A 17,304-nucleotide genomic window follows, 5' to 3' on the forward strand; every position below is an offset into this window, starting at 1 on the left:
GAGCTAACATCTGCCATGAATCTTCCTCTTTTTGCTGAGGAAGACTGGCCCTGAGCTAACATCCGTGCCCATCTTCCTCCACTTTATATGTGGGATGCCTGCCACAGCATGGCTTGCCAGTGGTGCCATGTCTGCACCCGGGATCCGAACTGGCGAACCCTGGGCCGCCGAAGCGGAACGTGCAAACTTAATCGCTATGCCACTGGGCTGGCCCCAAACTCTGGGCACTCTGAAGACCCAGCCTGTATCCAAGGAATTCTCTTCTTCAGGTTACAACCAGTTTTTGCCCTTACTTGAGAGCTGACAGCCTTTTAAAAAAAATCACTGTATATGTGTACAATTATTATGCTGTACACTTTAAACTTATACAGTGATGTGTGTCAGTTATATCTCAAAACTGAAAAAAAGAAATATATAATAAATATATATACACTGAAGTATTTCTCGTTGTTAATTGGGCCAGTTCCAGTGATGATGCCTCCCAATTTGTGTTTCATATATTAAGGTTTTAGTATATTGACTGTTTAAAACAAAGTATGGCTTGCACTTCCCTGGGAAATGATCATGTCCTTTGATTGCCACGTGGCACATGTACAGAGGACAGCTATGCACAACCTGTCCAAGCTCTTCCCAGCAGGCATCCTTGGAATCGGAGTAGCCAGCAGCAAAGTGCTCTTCTTTGGTTTTTGTTAGAGAGGGAAAGACCACACACATTCAGAGCCACTGCCTGAATTTTGGTGCAGTTTTGTCTCCAGCTGTGATGCCCACTTTCTTTCCCACAGACCTTCCAACCTCCTTTGTGAAGGAGATCCACGATTTTGTGCTGGAGCAGTTTAACATGAGCCAGGGGGAGCTTCAGAAGATTCTACACGATGCAGACCGGATCCACAACGAGCTGAGCCCTCTCAAGCTGCGCTGCCAGGCAAATGCCGCCTGTGTGGACCTCATGGTGTGGGCCGTAAAGGACGAGCAGGGTGAGCATCAGCTCTTGCCATGCTCTGGATGTCTAGTGTCCAGTTCTGCAGTTGGTGAAACCAGACCTGGGAGGATGGTGATGGCCAAGGCCACAGGGCCTGTGTGTTCTCTCCACTACTTCCTGCTGGTTCTTTAGGCTTTTACATGGAGAAGCGGGAGCTCAGTGCTGGAGGAAATGGTGCTTGTTTAGTGTGAACAGCAGAATGTGAAGCATGTAGCAGACTTGTGGGTGGCTGCCGTGTGCGGAATACTGTGGGGTCAAGGGGGCTCAGGGCCAGCAGAGAGTAGAGAGTAGTCTCAGGCGATACAGGAAGGTGTTTTCACAACTGCAGAAAAGGAGCAGAGGTGAGGTTTCGGTCAAGGACTTTTGCCTCCGAACGCTTTCTGGTGTAACCTCTCAGTATTAATAAACCCTGCAAAAAGTGTGTCTCTGGGGTTTAAATTGTATGATTAATTGGTGAATGAGTATTTTGTGAATATTGGCCTTTGCTAATCCTTCGTACCCTCCTCTGATTTTAAATTTAGGTGCAGAAAATCTTTGCATCAAGCTCTCTGAGAAGCTGCAGTCCAAAACGTCCAGCAAAGTCATCATTGCTCATTTGCCCTTGCTTATCTGCTGTCTGCAGGTCAGTCTCACAGACATTGGAGAGGCTTAGAGCTCATCAACAGGGCCTTCTTGTCATGTCATTCAGGCTATGGTTGGCACCAGCAGCAGAGTCTGAGCTCTTGTCTTTAGAAACTGGAACTAGAGCCTGCTGTGGACACGGTTCACCAGTGAGTGGGGGCTGCTGCCTACAGCGTGCTGGGACTTCTGCGATGGGGTCTAGGTGCAACTGGGTCCTCCTTTGTGAAGAGGCTGCCCTGTTTCTCCCGGACCATTCCCAAGGCCGCAGGTGGAGGGCTGTGAAAGTGATCTGGAGGGCCGCATGAGAGGACCTCTCCTGACATCTGCAGTGCCAGCTCTGCCCTGCTGAGACTCTTTCCTTGTCACAGACCCCAGTGACTCCACATCTGCCGTTGTTTAAAAATCATGTTTTGTACCCTTTTTCCTCTAATTTGCTTCCAAAAGAAATAGACACACTTTAACAGTCTATCTCCCCATAGATGAAAGAGAGTTAAGACCAGCCCCCTTTCCTGTCTCTTTGCCCCATGGCCAAGTGGCACTGGGAGCTTTGACCTTGGAAGTTTTCCATCCAACTTGAATATCTGAAGGGTTGAGCATCTCCCTGCTCGGGCCTGCTGAGTGGGTCAATGGTGTGTTGCAGGGTCTGGGCCGTCTGTGTGAGAGATTTCCGGTGGTGGTGCACTCGGTGACACCGTCTCTGCGGGACTTCCTGGTCGTCCCATCCCCCGTGCTGGTGAAGCTGTATAAGTGCCACAGTCAGTACCACACAGGTAACAGGGATGGCTGTACCTGAGGCCCTATCTCCAGCCCCTGGATCCCAGGTGCCCTTGAGGCTCCAAGAAAAGGACCATGTGACTTTGTGTGCAAGCCCAGCATGGTTTTGTGACTGAGAGGTTGTGACTAGGCTGTGCACTCTGCCCTATCCTTGGGTTCATTCCTCCTCCACACCTTTTCTCCTGTCATTCCCTCCATGACCCCTCGGGGCTCTAGGCCCTTCTTTCGTCTGCTTTCCTCTGTCATGTACGGCTACCACCACTGAAGGTCCCTCTCTAGTGCTGCTTTCTTTTTGGCCCCTTTTCTCACTGAGGTAGTCTGAGTCCTTTGTGTCCCAGACACTGAGCCAGAAGCTCTCCATGTGAGATCTCATCTAGTCCCCCTGCCCTACAAGTGTATTATTGTTTCTATAGACAAGGACACGGGCTCGGAGCAAATCTGGTGACCTGTAACCACTAACATTAATGAAACACCTGCTCGTGCTCAGGCTCTAGTGTAGTAGCGCTCATCCTACCCATAGGCTGTGAAGATGAGCATTTTTATCCTCTCCCTTTAGATGAAGAAACCCAAACTCCGAGTAGTTGAAAGACTTCCCTGGGCTCCAGACCGAGGAGGGGCCCTTCTGGCTCTCAGGCGCCTGTTCTCACACTCGCCCCCAACCCTCAACCCCCTTTATGCACCTTAGCTAGACAGCCCTTGGGGACAGGACCGTGCCTCACTCCTCAGGGCTGGGTGCCTGAGGATGCTCATCGGGACTTTTGAACCATTTTTTTTTTTAGTTAAGATTATGATAGTTAACAACCTTGTGAAATTACAGTTGTACATTATTGTTAGTCATGTTGTAGGTGCACCACTTAACCCTTTGTGACATCCCCCCACCCCCCCCTTCCCCCTGGTAACCACTGATCAGTTCTCTTTGTCTATGTGTTAACTACCACCTATGAGTGGAGTCACACAGAGTTCGTCTTTCTCTGTCTGGCTTATTTCGCTGAACATAATAGCCTCAAGGGCCATCCATGTTGTTGTGAATGGGATGAGTTTGTCCTTTTTTATGGCTGAGTAGTATTCCATTGTATATATATACCATATCTTCTTTATCCAATCATCAGTTGCTGGGCACTTAAGTTGGTTCCACGTCTTGTCTATTGTGAATAATGCTGTGATGAACATAGGGGTGCATAGGACTTTTGGAATTGCTGATTTCAGGTTCTTAGGGTAGATACCCAGTAGTGGGATAGCTGGGTCATAAGATATTTCTATTTTTAGTTTTTTGAGGAATCTCCATACTGTTTTCCATAGTGGCTGCACCAGTTTGCATTCCCACCAACAGTGTATGAGGGTTCCTTTTTCTCCACAGCCTCTCCAAAATTTGTCACTCTTGGTTTTGGATATTTTTGCCATTCTAGCAGGTGTAAGGTGATATCTTAGTGTAGTTTTGATTTGCATTTCCCTGGTGATTAGGGATGATGAGCATCTTTACATGTGTCTATTGGCCATCCGTATGTCTTCTTTGGAGAAATGTCTGTTCATGTCCCCTGCCCATTTTTTGAGCGGGTTGTTTGATTTTTTGTTCTTGAGCTGTGTGACTTCTTTATATATTACGGAGATTAACCCTTTGTCGGATAAATAACTTGTAAATATTTTTTCCCAATTAGTGGGCTGTTTTTTTGTTTCAATCCTGTTTTCCCTTGCCTTGAAGAAGCTCTTTAGTCTGATGAAGTCCCATTTGTTTATTCTTTCTATTGTTTCCCTCGTCTGAGGGGTTATGGTGTCCGAAAAGATTCTTTTTTTGAACCATTTTTTAAGGAATTGCTATTTTACATATTTATCACTTTGTGACCTAAATGTTCTTCCCTTTGATTTAAACATGTTTGTTTCACCCTTTCTGTTCTCAGATACTTCTATTTGAAATGTTTGGTCAAATCTTTTTAGAGTGGTTGTTTTTATAAGCTAAAAATGATTAGCATATTATTTTGGTTTAGGATTAGAAAGAAGGGGATGGAAAGAGATAGCCTTAACCAGATACATATTTGCATTTTTACATTCAGTTGCTGGCAATGATATAAAAATCAGTGTAACCAATGAGCATTCCGAGCCAACCCTAAATGTCATGTCGGGAAAGAAGAGCCAGCCCTCCATGTACGAGCAGCTCCGGGACATTGCCATCGACAACATCTGCAGGTGGGAGGCCAGGCCAGAGGGGCATGTGACATGAGAAGGAAGGAAGTGGTGTTTCAGAGAAAATAAATTCTTACAAAATAAGAAACGTTTCTGATTTTTTAAAGCTTGTTTCTGATTATTCTAAACCTATACTTGATCTAAAAAGAGGATTTTTTATGTTTTTTTTCAAAATAGAGCATTCTGCCTTTCTTTTCCTGATCGTAAGCATAATAAAAAATAGAGAAAATTTGTAATGTATAGAGAAGTAGAAAGAAAAGAATTATCCATTGGCCCATCATGCAGAGTAACAACATGTTGTCCTGTTTTCTTTATCTTATTTTTCTGTGTAATTTTTAATATAAATGAGGGGTTTTATATGATCAAGTGTCCCTTGCTGCCCAGGCTCCTGCTCTGTGCCTCCTACTCTCCAAATTTGGGATCCAAATACATTCTGATTTATGTGAAATGTCTCTCTCTCTCTCTGAATTCTGGCTCCTCGCTCTCAGAAGCTAAGTCGAGACAGTAATGTGGCCCCTCTCTGTCAGACTCATGCTATTCTCTGACTCTGTGGCCCAGGAGCCAAATAGATGCAGAGAGCAAGAGACACCTGATAAGATTTGATGTTCTTTAGGGGCTTTTTAAATTTCCCCTTTTCTCTAGAGCATAAACATTTCTCTGTATATAATTCTGATGTTCCCTCACCCATCTTGGGACCATCTGTCTTTTGAATCAGTTACTGTGGCTTTTGTTAAGGAATAGTACAGGAAATTTTAAATTGGAATTAGGGTGAATATGACATTCTGAAGGAAACTGTTTTGGCCAAAATAATGAAGTTATTGTTTTCAACTAAGATATTTATCGAGTGGGCAAAATCTTCAGTAATTCTTTGAATTCATTGTATGTAATGACTTTCATTCACATTTCTGGGGAAAAAATGTTCAGAGCAGTTCTTTAAACTCTCTAAACCCAAGAAAGGAAAAAAAAAAAACCAGAACAAGAAAATGTAGAACGCTCATCTGGTTGTTTTGATGCCTAATGCCATGTGGGTTTCCTTGCTGTTCAGATGCCTAAAAGCTGGCTTGACAGTGGATGCAGTGATCGTGGAGGCCTTCCTGGCCAGCCTCTCCAACCGGCTCTACATCTCCCAGGAGAGTGACAAGTACGTCCCATCCCTGAGGGGTAGTCACTTCTCTGCAGCTCATGGAGGGCACCTGGCCTTGTGCATGTCTATGCTTCTTTCTTGCACAGTGTGGTGTTGTGCATTGGGTTTGTCCCACGGCTTAAGGTGAAAGCTACCTTAGAACGTCTATCCTGGACCACTGTTTGGGAGTAGAGGAAGATCTCTGTCTTCCCACTTAGTGCTGGGGACTTTGTGTCTCTGCTGGTGATGAAGGATCCCAGGCAGTTACTTTCAGATGAATGGTTCATCTGAAAGACTGTGACAACATTGAGGTCCAGGTCCTAGCTTCTGGCTTTTATTTCACTGCTCCATGCCAGAGGACTGTTCTCAGTGTGCTTTTGTTCTTGCTGCCCATAGGGATGCTCACTTGATTCCCGACCACACCATCCGAGCCTTGGGACACATTGCAGTGGCCCTGAGGGACACCCCGAAGGTCATGGAACCAATTCTGCAGATCCTACAACAGAAATTCTGCCAGCCCCCCTCCCCCCTCGATGTGCTCATCATCGACCAGCTGGGCTGCCTGGTTATCACTGGAAATGTAAGGAAGGCCCCCGCCATGAAACCCACTCATCCCTTGCAAGCCTCATTAAACGCCTTTGTCTAACTGGAATGTACAAGTACAGATTATATTTACCATGCTAATGAGTTAAATGCTTGTAACTGTCTTAACACTGAAAAGTGAGATGTTTTTCAAATAAAAAAGAATAGTGTAATTGTTCTGTGAGTGCTGGGGAAAAAAGTTTAGACTAATTTCTTGCTGATGTTAATAACATATAATAGGATTTAAATCAAAGCTATTTCCCTTTTCACTTTTTTTTGTGAGGAAGATTGCCCTGAACTAACATCTGTGCCTGTCTTCCTCTGTTTTGTATATGGGATGCTGCCGCAGCATGGCTTGACAAGCAGTGCTAGGTCTGCGCCTGGGATCTGAACCTGAAAACCCTGGGCTACCAGAGCAGAACACGCGAATTTAACCACTACACCACTGGGCTGGCCTCCCTTTTCACTTTTAATTTGAGGTTTGCTTAAAGCTTTAGGAAAGGATGCCCTTGAAGGTCTTTCAGATCCTGTGGTCTGTGATTCCAGGAGCTTTCCCTCTGAATGACGATAGAGGGGTCTTGTCTGTATTCCAAAGAGGGGCTTTCATGGAGGAGGTGTGGCATGTTAATGGTGTCCCTCACTTTCTTCTAGCAATACATTTATCAGGAAGTGTGGAACCTCTTCCAGCAGATCAGCGTGAAGGCCAGCTCTGTCGTGTACTCGGCAACTAAAGATTACAAGGACCATGGCTATAGGTAATTCTTCAGACCTCATTGTCACTGTGGATCATGACAGTATTTAACTCTCTTTGCAAATGTGAGATTTGGGGACTAGTCTTTTAAATAAACTTTTCTTTTTACAAAAGCACTATATGCTGCAAATCAATGCACACACAAGGCGGGAAATGAAAAGCCCATATGCCTGCCACCTGGAGCTGAGCATCCCAGTGCTCATTACCCCAGACCCTCCCCAACTCCAGACAGGCTCAAAGTGCCCACCTGGGTGACCTGCTTTTTTATGTAGCAACACACGAGTCATGCCATAAATACTTCTCTGCATGTCCCTTTAATGGCTTCGTAGTGTCCCATCGTGGAGCAGCACCGTGATTTACCTAACTGGTCCCTTGCACGGACATTAGATATTTTCCAGTTTTTCTACTGGCAAGCGCTGCATTGAACAACCTAATAGCTACATATCTGTGAGCATCTCTGATGCTCTCATCAGAATCGATTTAGAGAGGTGGGATTAGAGGGTCAAAGGAGATGGGGGTTTTATATTCTCGAATGTTGATATTTGTGTCGAGTGTGGCCACTTTTCCCTGGCAAACTGAAATATGCTTCCTTGTCTATTCTTTGCCCTTACTGGTGCTTTGAGGGCAGGGACATGTTTTTCCATGTTTGGAGGGTCTCTCAAGAGCTTGTCAGATCAAGGGAAGAGAGGGAAAGGGGAAATGAGGTCAGGAGGATCTCAGAGGGCTGGGGCAGGGAGGAAGAGATGTTGCCACTTTGTTGGTATTTCTTTCTTTTTATTTTTTTTGAGGAAGATTAGCCCTGAGCTAACTGCTGCCAATCCTCCTCTTTTCACTGAGGAAGGCTGGCCCTGAGCTAACATCCGGGCGCATCTTCCTCCACTTTATATGTGGGACGCCTACCACAGCATGGCTTGCCAAGCTATGCCATGTCCGCACCCGGGATCCAAACCGGCGAACCCTGGGCTGCCGAAGCGGAACATGCAAACTTAACCGCTGCGCCACTGGGCCCACCCCTTTTTGGTATTTCTGTTCTCCCCTCCTGACCATTACATCCAGGCCTCACTCTGAGATTCTCTCTGAGTCACTTTAGTGGGCAGAAGTGTGGCTGTGTGACCTCAGAAAACACTCACCCTCTCTGTGCCTCACTTTCCTCATTTGTCAAATGAACGCCTGTCTCCAGTTGCTGGGTAAATGAGGTTATATATGTGAAAGCTCTCTGTAAATTCAAGCTCTTGGCATTGTGTTATTTCTTGGCCTTCTCACTGCCACCACTGGGAGCCCAGGCTACTAGAAGAGCCTGAGGACTGGGTTGGGGAGGCAGCCAGCTCACCTCCCCCTTTGTCCCATCGGTCCTGGTCTCTGCAGTGAAACTCATAAAGCATGTCTTTCTGGTTCCTGCTCCGAAAGTGACTCCTGCCATTTTCCCTCTGACCCTCGCATCTGCCTTGCCGCTCTTGGCCCCTGCTGTGTGCAGTACTTACAGTTCTCTTTGCTTGTAGTTCTTCAACTCCTCACTCCAATGTCCTCTTCTTCCGTAAAGCCTTTTCTGATATTGCCACCAAAAGTGACTTGTCCTCTTCCTCACCACTGGAAGTGTTCACTGCCATTCTTTTGCCCTTACCTCCCAGGAATTCACCTTTCTGTGAAGGGGGTGCTTTTTGTCACAGCTGCCGTTTATTCTGTGCTTTCTGGGGCCCAGACAGTATGCTCAGTGCTTCATTTAGAGTATTTGATTTCTCCTACACCCTTTAAGGAGGGAATTATTGTCTTTGTTTTACTCAGGAAGAAACTGAGGCTCAAAGACTTGAGCTACTCACCTGGGGTCACACAGTACGGAAGCAGCAGGATCTGGGTGACACCAGTACCCACAGAAGCCGGACCAGCCTTGTTAGTTCTCACTTTCTGGCTGAGGAGGCAGTGTCAGCTTTGTATCTGGGGTTTATGTGGGGCTGGCACAATCCCGAGGCAGGTTGTCCCAGGACCACTGAGCGCTTCCTGAGTGTCTGATGCGAGCTAATACTAACATCAGCCCTAGGGTGGAGGAAGAAGCTGATTATCCTCCAAGAGTGGTTGTAACAATGAATTAAGACTATCCGTAATTAGAGGGGAAAAGCATGGTCCAGCCAGGAAATGACTGGGAGAGAGTACTTCCATTTTTACCTATGTAGTATGCCCTTGACACTCAGAGGGAAGTGTCCTGAGACGTTCACAAATCCCCAACATGCAGATTCCTGGAACCTAAAGAGTTTCCCAGAAGCCCTTAATTCATTTCAGGAGAGAGGTCACAGTCATTTTGGCAGCAGCTGACTTTCCTTTAGGGGCTGTTGTTCACAAAGACGGCGTGTTCACCTCTGGAGGGCTCTTTTGTTCAGAGCTTCCGAGGGGTCATGGTTTGGCAGACCAAGGCCGGGCAGAAGCAACCTGCCTCACCCCTGCAATGCCAGCCACTGCATTGTGGCAGCTTTCATTTCTCTCCCTCACAGGCACTGCTCCCTGGCAGTGATCAACGCCCTGGCCAACATCGCGGCCAACATCCAGGACGAGCACCTTGTGGACGAGCTGCTCATGAACCTGTTGGAGCTGTTTGTGCAGCTGGGGCTGGAGGGAAAGCGCGCCAGCGAGAGGGCCAGTGAGAAGGGGCCCGCCCTGAAGGTAGGGAGGAAGACAGCCCAGCGGCCTCTCCTGCTGGCCGGGGCTGAGTCTCCAGCCACCATCCTGATTGAAATATGGTGCTTTCTTTGTTAAATGATTTAAATGCGTCTGGTAAAGTGTAAGAACAAAGGGGGCGAGGTTCCTTCTCAAGAGTGCTGGCAGGGATTGGGGGAGAAGGTGGCTTCCTGGTCAGACCACATCTGGCTTGTGGTAGCCACCTCCCCCAGCCCAGGATAATAAGGCAACAGCAGCCTAATGTGGGCTCCCTCTGACCTCTCTCCCTTCTCTTATCCATCGTGTAGCCAGGGGGTGGAGGCTGTCATCAGAACACAGTGACAACCTGAAAAGGGCCAGATCTGACCTAATCCCAGGCCGTCCAAGGGAGATAGGTCCACAGGGACAGACAAAATGTCAGGTCTCAAATCCCCAAAGAGACAGACTAGCGAGGTTGAGGCAGGTTAAACCTCTCACCCCACCATCTCCCCTCCTCCTATGGGCACCAGTCCCTCTGTTGAGGTTCTACCTTCGTCCTCCTTTATCTTTCCTTCCTGCTTCCTTCCCTTCCTTTGCCTTCCCCAGACAGTTACTGTTCATCTACTGTGTGCCTACGTCAGGGGTCAGCCCACTTTTTCTGTAAAGAGCCAGAGCGTACATGCTTTAGGTTTTGCAGGCCATACAGTCTCTGTTGAAACTACTCAGCTCTGCCGTGGTAGCATAAAAGCAGCTGTAGCCAATATAAAAACAAACAGAGGTGTCTGTACTCCCATAAACTTTATTTCCAAGAAGAAATGGTAGGTTGGATCCCAACCCTTGCTGTAAGAGCTGGGGTTCCAGAAGTGAACAGACAGACAAAGTGCCTGCTCCTGAGCAGTTTAGTGGGAGGACCTGGTGAAAACGAAACAGGCCAGTGTGGTGAGGGGCCCTTAAGACTGAGCTGGTCATGAAGGCCTCTCTGGGGAGGTGACAGCTAATTGGAAACTGAATGAGAAGGAGCCCTTCGTGTGTAAATCTTGGCTAAGAGGGAGTAACTGGTACAGAATGGGATCCCAAGACCCTTTGCTCTACTTTAGCCTTGTTCTGCTCGGTCCCCCAACAGTGATCTGGGCGACTAATTTCTAAAGTCTCCTGGGATGGTGCACAGCTAGGCCCGTCCCCATGCTCAAGAGACAAGGGCATCCGTCGTGTCCAGTGGGGCCTTTGGCATCGGGGTGAGAGGGCTGTTCTGATGATGCAGGGAGGCGCTCAGCACCCGAGAAAGCAGAGGCTGTAACCTGTCTGAGGGGTTTTTCAGGAGCCCTTCTCCTTCTCTCCCCTGGGAATTGTACCTTAGTGCCCGGAAGGATGGCCCCTGGGACCCATGGGCTGCTCCCCTCTACCTATTCTCGCTGTGTGTCTGCAGTCTCAAGACTCGGGATTTAATGCTTCATTCACAGGCTGGGATGGGGGCTGTGCCCTGGGCAATGCAGGGCTCCCCTGTTTCTACCCACCAGGTACCAAGCTGTGAATTCCGTTCTTTGCAAAATAGTTCCTGTTTACCGATTGTGCAGTGAGTAGGCAAGTGTTTATGGAGCAATCACTGCACTTTCCCCATGAAATGGGGCCTCGTGGAATAAGGGGGGCTTAGAGGAGCAGTGGGAGGGGGCTGGCCAACGTGCTGCCCTGTTGAAGAAGAGGAGCTGTGATTAAAATTAAGAAATGTGGATTGTTTTTAATCATTCATGCAGCCGCAAGGCCGTTAGTTTCCAGAGTGGAGCAGGCAGGGCTTGAGATTCTGTCCCCACCATTGAGCAGCTGTGGGACCTTGGCAGGCTACTGAAACCGTATTTTCTCCCCTGAAGATAAAGTTGATGTGTGTGAAGCACTTGGAACAGTGCCTGGCACACAGTGGATCCTCAGTGCCCTCAGCTGCTACCGTTTTTGTAAATAGGGAAAATAAGTCTAATGTGCTTAGGTGTGTGCTTCCAGAATGATGGCTAGTCAGTGTGTACCATAGTTTAGCCACATTTATGTGTCTAGCCAGGGAACCTACTTTTTATTTAGTTATTTTTAAGTAACCCCCAAATTTTCTCAGACTTGGAAAGAATATATATTTATTATAGAAAAGATACAGAAACCTATAAATAATAAAGTAAAAAGCACCCATAATCCCTCTACTCAGATAAAATCATTAACATTTTGATAAACTTCCTTCTAGATTTTTTGTGCAAATATATTTATTTTACATAGTTGAGATTGTATCATAGCATACTCTTAAATTCAGATTTCTTTCCATTTAACGTTTGCTGTGGGCACTTTCCAAGGTAACTAAATATTTTTCAGCAAGTTGTCTTTTTAACAGCTGCATGGTTTTTAATTGTGCAGAGATGACATGGTTTATATGATCGTTCTGCTGTTTGACATTTAAGTTGTTTCCCTGTTTTGCTACTAAAATCATGCTGGATGAAGCATCTTTATACATCTCTTTCTGTATATCTGTCTCATCATTTCATTTAGATTAGGGAATTCCAGCTTTACATGACACTGTCTTGTGTCTTTTTGAAATAAAAGAAATACATGCTCGTCAGTGACTCAATTCTATTCTTTTTTAGGCTTCTAGCAGTGCGGGGAACTTGGGCGTACTCATTCCTGTAATAGCTGTGGTGAGTATTCATTAATAAAGTGGTTTCAGACTCCAGATGCTGTGCTCATGTTTTGAGTGTTGCCTGGTGATACACAGCAAATTTCTTAGAAAAATGCTGTTTTGAGGCCACAGTGATTCTGTGGATGTGGCTGTGTTTCAGCCACCACCAGCTCTTCCATGCCTGTCCTGTAAGTGTGTGCCTGCTGTGGCCACAATGCCTCACTCCCTTTCTCCGTGCCCTGCCCGAACCTCAGTTGACCAGGGGACCCGCTTCAGTTCCCTCTTGTGTGGCTCCCAGGTATGAGGTCTGACTCCAGGCTCATCTTGTCTCTCATGCCCTGCTCTGCCTCTGACTGTTGTTGGGCCAACACACTTCCATGCCTTCCCCGGCTCCTGCCTGTGAGATGCTTCCTGGGGCCTCTGGTTGGTGCTCGGGTCTTGCAGCTGTAGCCGTCAGTGTCATCTGGGGTACGTCGTGGGCCCTGTTCTCCGTCACAGCATGCCGTGGTAGAGAACTCATTTCCATTCTGTCCTGTCTCAACCTGCGTTCACTGAGTCTTCCCAAACGACCTTTGTAGTAGTTGTTTTTCCCTTTCTCAGTCGTTCTCAGCTGCCCGTCCTAAGCCAGGGCCCAGTGTTCTAGTATTGTTTTCATTGGCAGCTTCCACCTAGCACACCTTCTAGTTAAGCCGTTGTTTCTGCCTTTTAGTTTCTTTGCACCCCACCCTTAGTAGTTCGAGTCTTGAGCACTTAGATGTGTGTCCCTTTGTATGGAACACCAGAGGGGTTGACCTCTGAGCTGCTGGGGTGACCCAGGGTTGTAGAGGCTGGGCAGCCAAATGGAGAGGCACCTCTCCTGATCTCAGCAAAGTGGTTTCTGCACCTACTGCAGTCTGAGTGTTCATCATTCTGAAGCTGGAGACTTTTAGGGGGTCCAATTTTAGCTGGCCAAGATGGATGAAAAAGAGTAACTGGTTTATTATTCTTTACCTTTAATAGTCAGACGTCACATACTGCCTTTTGTGGAGCATTCTGCTTCCAGTTCACCTTCCTTCTGCCTGTCCTTTTCTCTCCTATCCCTCCCCCGAGTCAGTGGCTGATTCAGGAGGGGGAGCAGAGTCCCTTGTTCCCCTGCCACATCTGTGTCAGGACAGTCTCCTCTTCCTGAGTATGCTTAAGGGGACAAGGGGGTAGGGCCTGCAGTGCAATGACCATAGCCGCTTACCTTGTGGCGTTTCACATTCTCCTGGGAACCTTTCCACCATGGTACCTGCAGTCAAGTGTTCTCCCACAGCCCTGTGAGGATTTGAGGATTGCTTGGACTTTCTCTGCCATGGTGTTTTTCGTCAACACCCCCGTTGGTTATTTATTTATTTTTTTTTTAAGATTTGATTTTTCTCCTTTTTCTCCCCAAAGACCCCTGGTACATAGTTGTATATTTCGTTGTGGGTCCTTCTAGTTGTGGCATGTGGGACGCTGCCCCAGCGTGGTCCTATGAGCAGTGCCATGTCCACGCCCAGGACTCGAACCAACGAAACACTGGGCCGCCTGCAGCAGAGTGCGCGAACCCAACCACTCGGCCACGGGGCCAGCCCCACCATTGGTTAATTTTTTAAAACAGATTTTTTCACTTTATATTTGATGTACAACTAGTGTACAGTTGTGTTTTAGAACTGCTATTGCACTGGAACCTTTCTTTGGCCTGGAGGGAAAGGTGAGGGGTATAAGCTCTGTGGCACTATGTCAGCTTGTTGGAGGGGAGAAGGGCTGGGTGGCTGGCTCATAGGAGAGCAGGTTTTGGCAAACAGGGAGCATACTTGGGATGACACTCAAATTAGTGAGTGCTGGGGGGGCCGGCTCCGTGGCTGAGTGGTTAAGTTCATGTGCTCTGCTTCGGCGGCCCAGGGTTTCGCTGGTTCGAATCCTGGGTGTGGACATGGCATCGCTCATCAGGCCATGCTGAGGCAGCATCCCATATGCCACAACTAGAAGGACCCACAACTAAAACTACACAACTATGTACCAGGGGGCTTTGGGAGATAAAGGAAAACTAAAATCTTTAAAAATAAATAAATAAATACGTTTCCTTCGCTGTAGTGACCTTTTACATGAATGGAATAAGTATTGTAGTTTTAACAAAAGTTAATGGTTATATTATGGGGGGAAAACAAATATTTGGTTCTGTTGCTCAACAGAGAGCACAGAGATCACGGGTTCTTGCATTTGCTTTCTGGTTTACCCCTTGGACCTTCTAGGAGAAACTGATTTCTAAAGTTGTGTCTTTTTTTTTAATGTTTTGTACTTTTTTCTTTTTCCTTCTTTCTTTTCTTTTCTTTTTTTTAAAGATTGGCACCTGCGCTAATATCTATTGCCAATCTTCTTTTTTTCCCTTCTTCTTCTCTCCAAAGTCCCCCAGTACATAGTTGTGAGTGCCTCTGGTTGTGCTGTGTGGGATGTCGTCTCAGCATGACCTGATGAGCGGTCTGCGCCCAGGATCTGAACCGGCAAAACCCCGGGCTACCGAAGTGGAGCGAGCAAATTTAACCACTGGACAACGGGGCCCTTCCCTGTGTGGATCTTTTGATGACAGAGTGTCTCAGAAAATTTTGTTGAGTAGAAATGTCAGTAGGGGGGCCGGCTCCGTGGCCGAGTGGTTGAGTTCGCGTGCTCCGCTGCGGCGGCCCAGGGTTGGGATCCTGAGCGCGGACATGGCACCGCTCATCAGGCCACTTTGAGGCGGCGTCCCATATCCCACAACTAGAAGGACCTGCAACTAAGATATACAACTGTGTACTGGGGGGTTTGGGGAAATAAAGCAGGGGAAAAAAAAAAAAGATTGGCAGCAGTTGTTAAAAAAAAAGAAAAAAAAAAGAAATGTCAGCGGGTTCAGGGCAGGAAGCTTGGGTTTCTTTCCTAAAGCAGCTGTTCACGTATCATGACCTTGGGAGTCTGGAGGGAGTCGCTCAGAGGCTGGGTCATGTGATCTCTGAGGCTCCTTCATGCTTAGGTTTGGTGATCTTTGCCCTGCAGCTCTATGAATATAGTATTTCTTCAGACATATCACTGATTAAATTGCTTCTCTTGGTGTCTAGCTGACCAGTTAATTAAACATTTTGAAAGGTGTCTAATGCTTAGAGACCTAAGTTGCTCCACTGTCAGAAAGCTGTGATTTGATAAGCTGTGCCTTCTCCTTGCAAAACATTTGTGTGTTCACTTAGAGCTAGTTTACCTGCACCACTGATAGCTTTTGTGGCCTTGGATGGATTACTTCTTCTCTCAGTGCCTGTAAAATGAGGTTTATGGACTAATATTTTTTAGGTCATAGACGCCTTTGCAATCTGTGCCCTCTCCCTCCATAGAAATGCATCTATTCACAAGGGTTTGCATTTAACCTCAGGAAGTGAAGTGGAGGAAATCCAGGCAGGGCCCCCAGTTAGAAACCCCTGGACTAGAACACTGTCTCAGATGAAGACAGTAACAAGAAGTCCTTACCTAGCTCTTGGTAAGCACCAAGCACTGATCTTGACCCCTTCCAGGCATAAACTCAAGCCTCACAACAACTCTGCAGGGTAGGCATGTTATTATGCCCATTTTACAGATGGGGAAACCGAGGCACAGAACTAGCCTCAAAGTCCCATAGCTACTAAATTTCAGAGCCTGGATTCAAACCCAGGCAGCCTGGCTTAGGGTGTGAGCTCTGAATTAATACTGTACTGCCGTGAAACACAGGTCAGCTAGATTCTGAAAGAGGGCATCCAAGGGCATTCTGTGTGGATATGAGTGAATGAAAAGCATGCAGACTGGAGCGCTTTGGCCTTTGTGGGCTCATGGAGGAGCCTGGGCTGGCTCCAGCAGAGGTGGAGCAGGTCACATTGGAAGCGAGACTGATGCATTTTGGATAGGGGACAGGCATGACAAAGGAATGAAGGCAGAGTTTTTTGAGATAGCTACATTTAGGAATGGGAGGAGCAAGAGGAACCAACAATAAGGACATACAGAACAATACAGAAATACAGGACAAGCACCAGAAAAGAACAGTGTTGAAGCAAATTGGAGAAGGAACTGATGGAGTGGGTCATCAGCAACCTCAGGGTTCACCACGAGGACAAGAGAGTCTGACAGGGTAAGACTTGGCCTCAACCCTGTACTGGTCAGTAGCTTCTGGAGGCAAGGGCTCCAGAGCAGGAAGTTGGGAAGGGAGCAGGTAGAGACGGTTAGCAGCGAAAAGCAGAGCCTAGATTTGAATTCAGGTCTGGGGAAGATCACATCCCCTCTGGGAGCTTTAGTTTCCTCAGCTGCAAAAAGGAGGTGATAACAGGGCAAACCTCCTCGAGTTGGTGTGAGATAACCCCGGGGCACACCCATCACAGTGCCCCCTATGTTGGGGAGCACTCAGTGCTCCCTTTTTGCTGCCTCCGTGACTGGTATTGGTCTCACTGGGTCAGAAGCCCTCTGACAAGACTCCATGTATGACCCTGGAGTCAGGCCAACCTGCACTTGAACAGTGGCCCCCCCACTCACTACTGTGGCACCTTGGGCATGTTGTGGTGCTCTGCCAACCCTAGTCTTCCTCTTCTGCAGAGAGAGGAAGAGAAAGCCTCTCCTGCAGAGCTGTGGGGGTCACAGTCAGACAGCCCGCACCCACAGTGCTTATGATGCTCTCCCAGCACGGCCTGTCATCCCCGGCACTGCAGTGGTGCTGGCACTCTTGCATTCTGAGCAGCCTCTTCAGATTCCTCTTATCTTACCCAGGCAGTAAAGGAGCTGGACACATAGCCTTCAGATGTCGCCTGCTCTCTCCAACCACACCCACTACAGGAGCACGTCTGAGGGTCTCCCCAGGCCCAGGGGTGAAAGCCAAAGTGTATGCCCCACGTAAAGACTGGCATTTCAGGGACTTCCATGCCGCCCTGCCCCCAGGACCTAGCAACACTCACCACGTCATGATCCTGAGAAGATGCCCTGCTTATGGCACATGAGTCACTGTGGAGAAGACAAGTTACTTTTTGTCAACCTCTGTCATT

The 17,304-nt window shown here is 47.5% G+C and overlaps 1 protein-coding gene across 1 annotated transcript in view; it reads left to right on the forward strand.

Moving 5' to 3' along the window:
* The window catches only part of PI4KA (phosphatidylinositol 4-kinase alpha), a 123,963-nt gene that overhangs the window by 40,465 nt on the left and 66,194 nt on the right, over nucleotides 1–17,304 (forward strand). The window contains exons 11-19 of the mRNA XM_070628338.1: nucleotides 783–974; nucleotides 1,501–1,601; nucleotides 2,241–2,370; nucleotides 4,423–4,555; nucleotides 5,598–5,693; nucleotides 6,072–6,255; nucleotides 6,909–7,012; nucleotides 9,492–9,660; nucleotides 12,249–12,299. Coding sequence (XP_070484439.1) covers nucleotides 783–974; nucleotides 1,501–1,601; nucleotides 2,241–2,370; nucleotides 4,423–4,555; nucleotides 5,598–5,693; nucleotides 6,072–6,255; nucleotides 6,909–7,012; nucleotides 9,492–9,660; nucleotides 12,249–12,299 — 1,160 coding nt within the window. The remainder of the gene's footprint in view (nucleotides 1–782; nucleotides 975–1,500; nucleotides 1,602–2,240; nucleotides 2,371–4,422; nucleotides 4,556–5,597; nucleotides 5,694–6,071; nucleotides 6,256–6,908; nucleotides 7,013–9,491; nucleotides 9,661–12,248; nucleotides 12,300–17,304) is intronic.

The sequence above is a fragment of the Equus przewalskii genome, chromosome 7 (genome assembly GCF_037783145.1).
Source record: "Equus przewalskii isolate Varuska chromosome 7, EquPr2, whole genome shotgun sequence".
Lineage (NCBI taxonomy): Eukaryota > Metazoa > Chordata > Mammalia > Perissodactyla > Equidae > Equus > Equus przewalskii.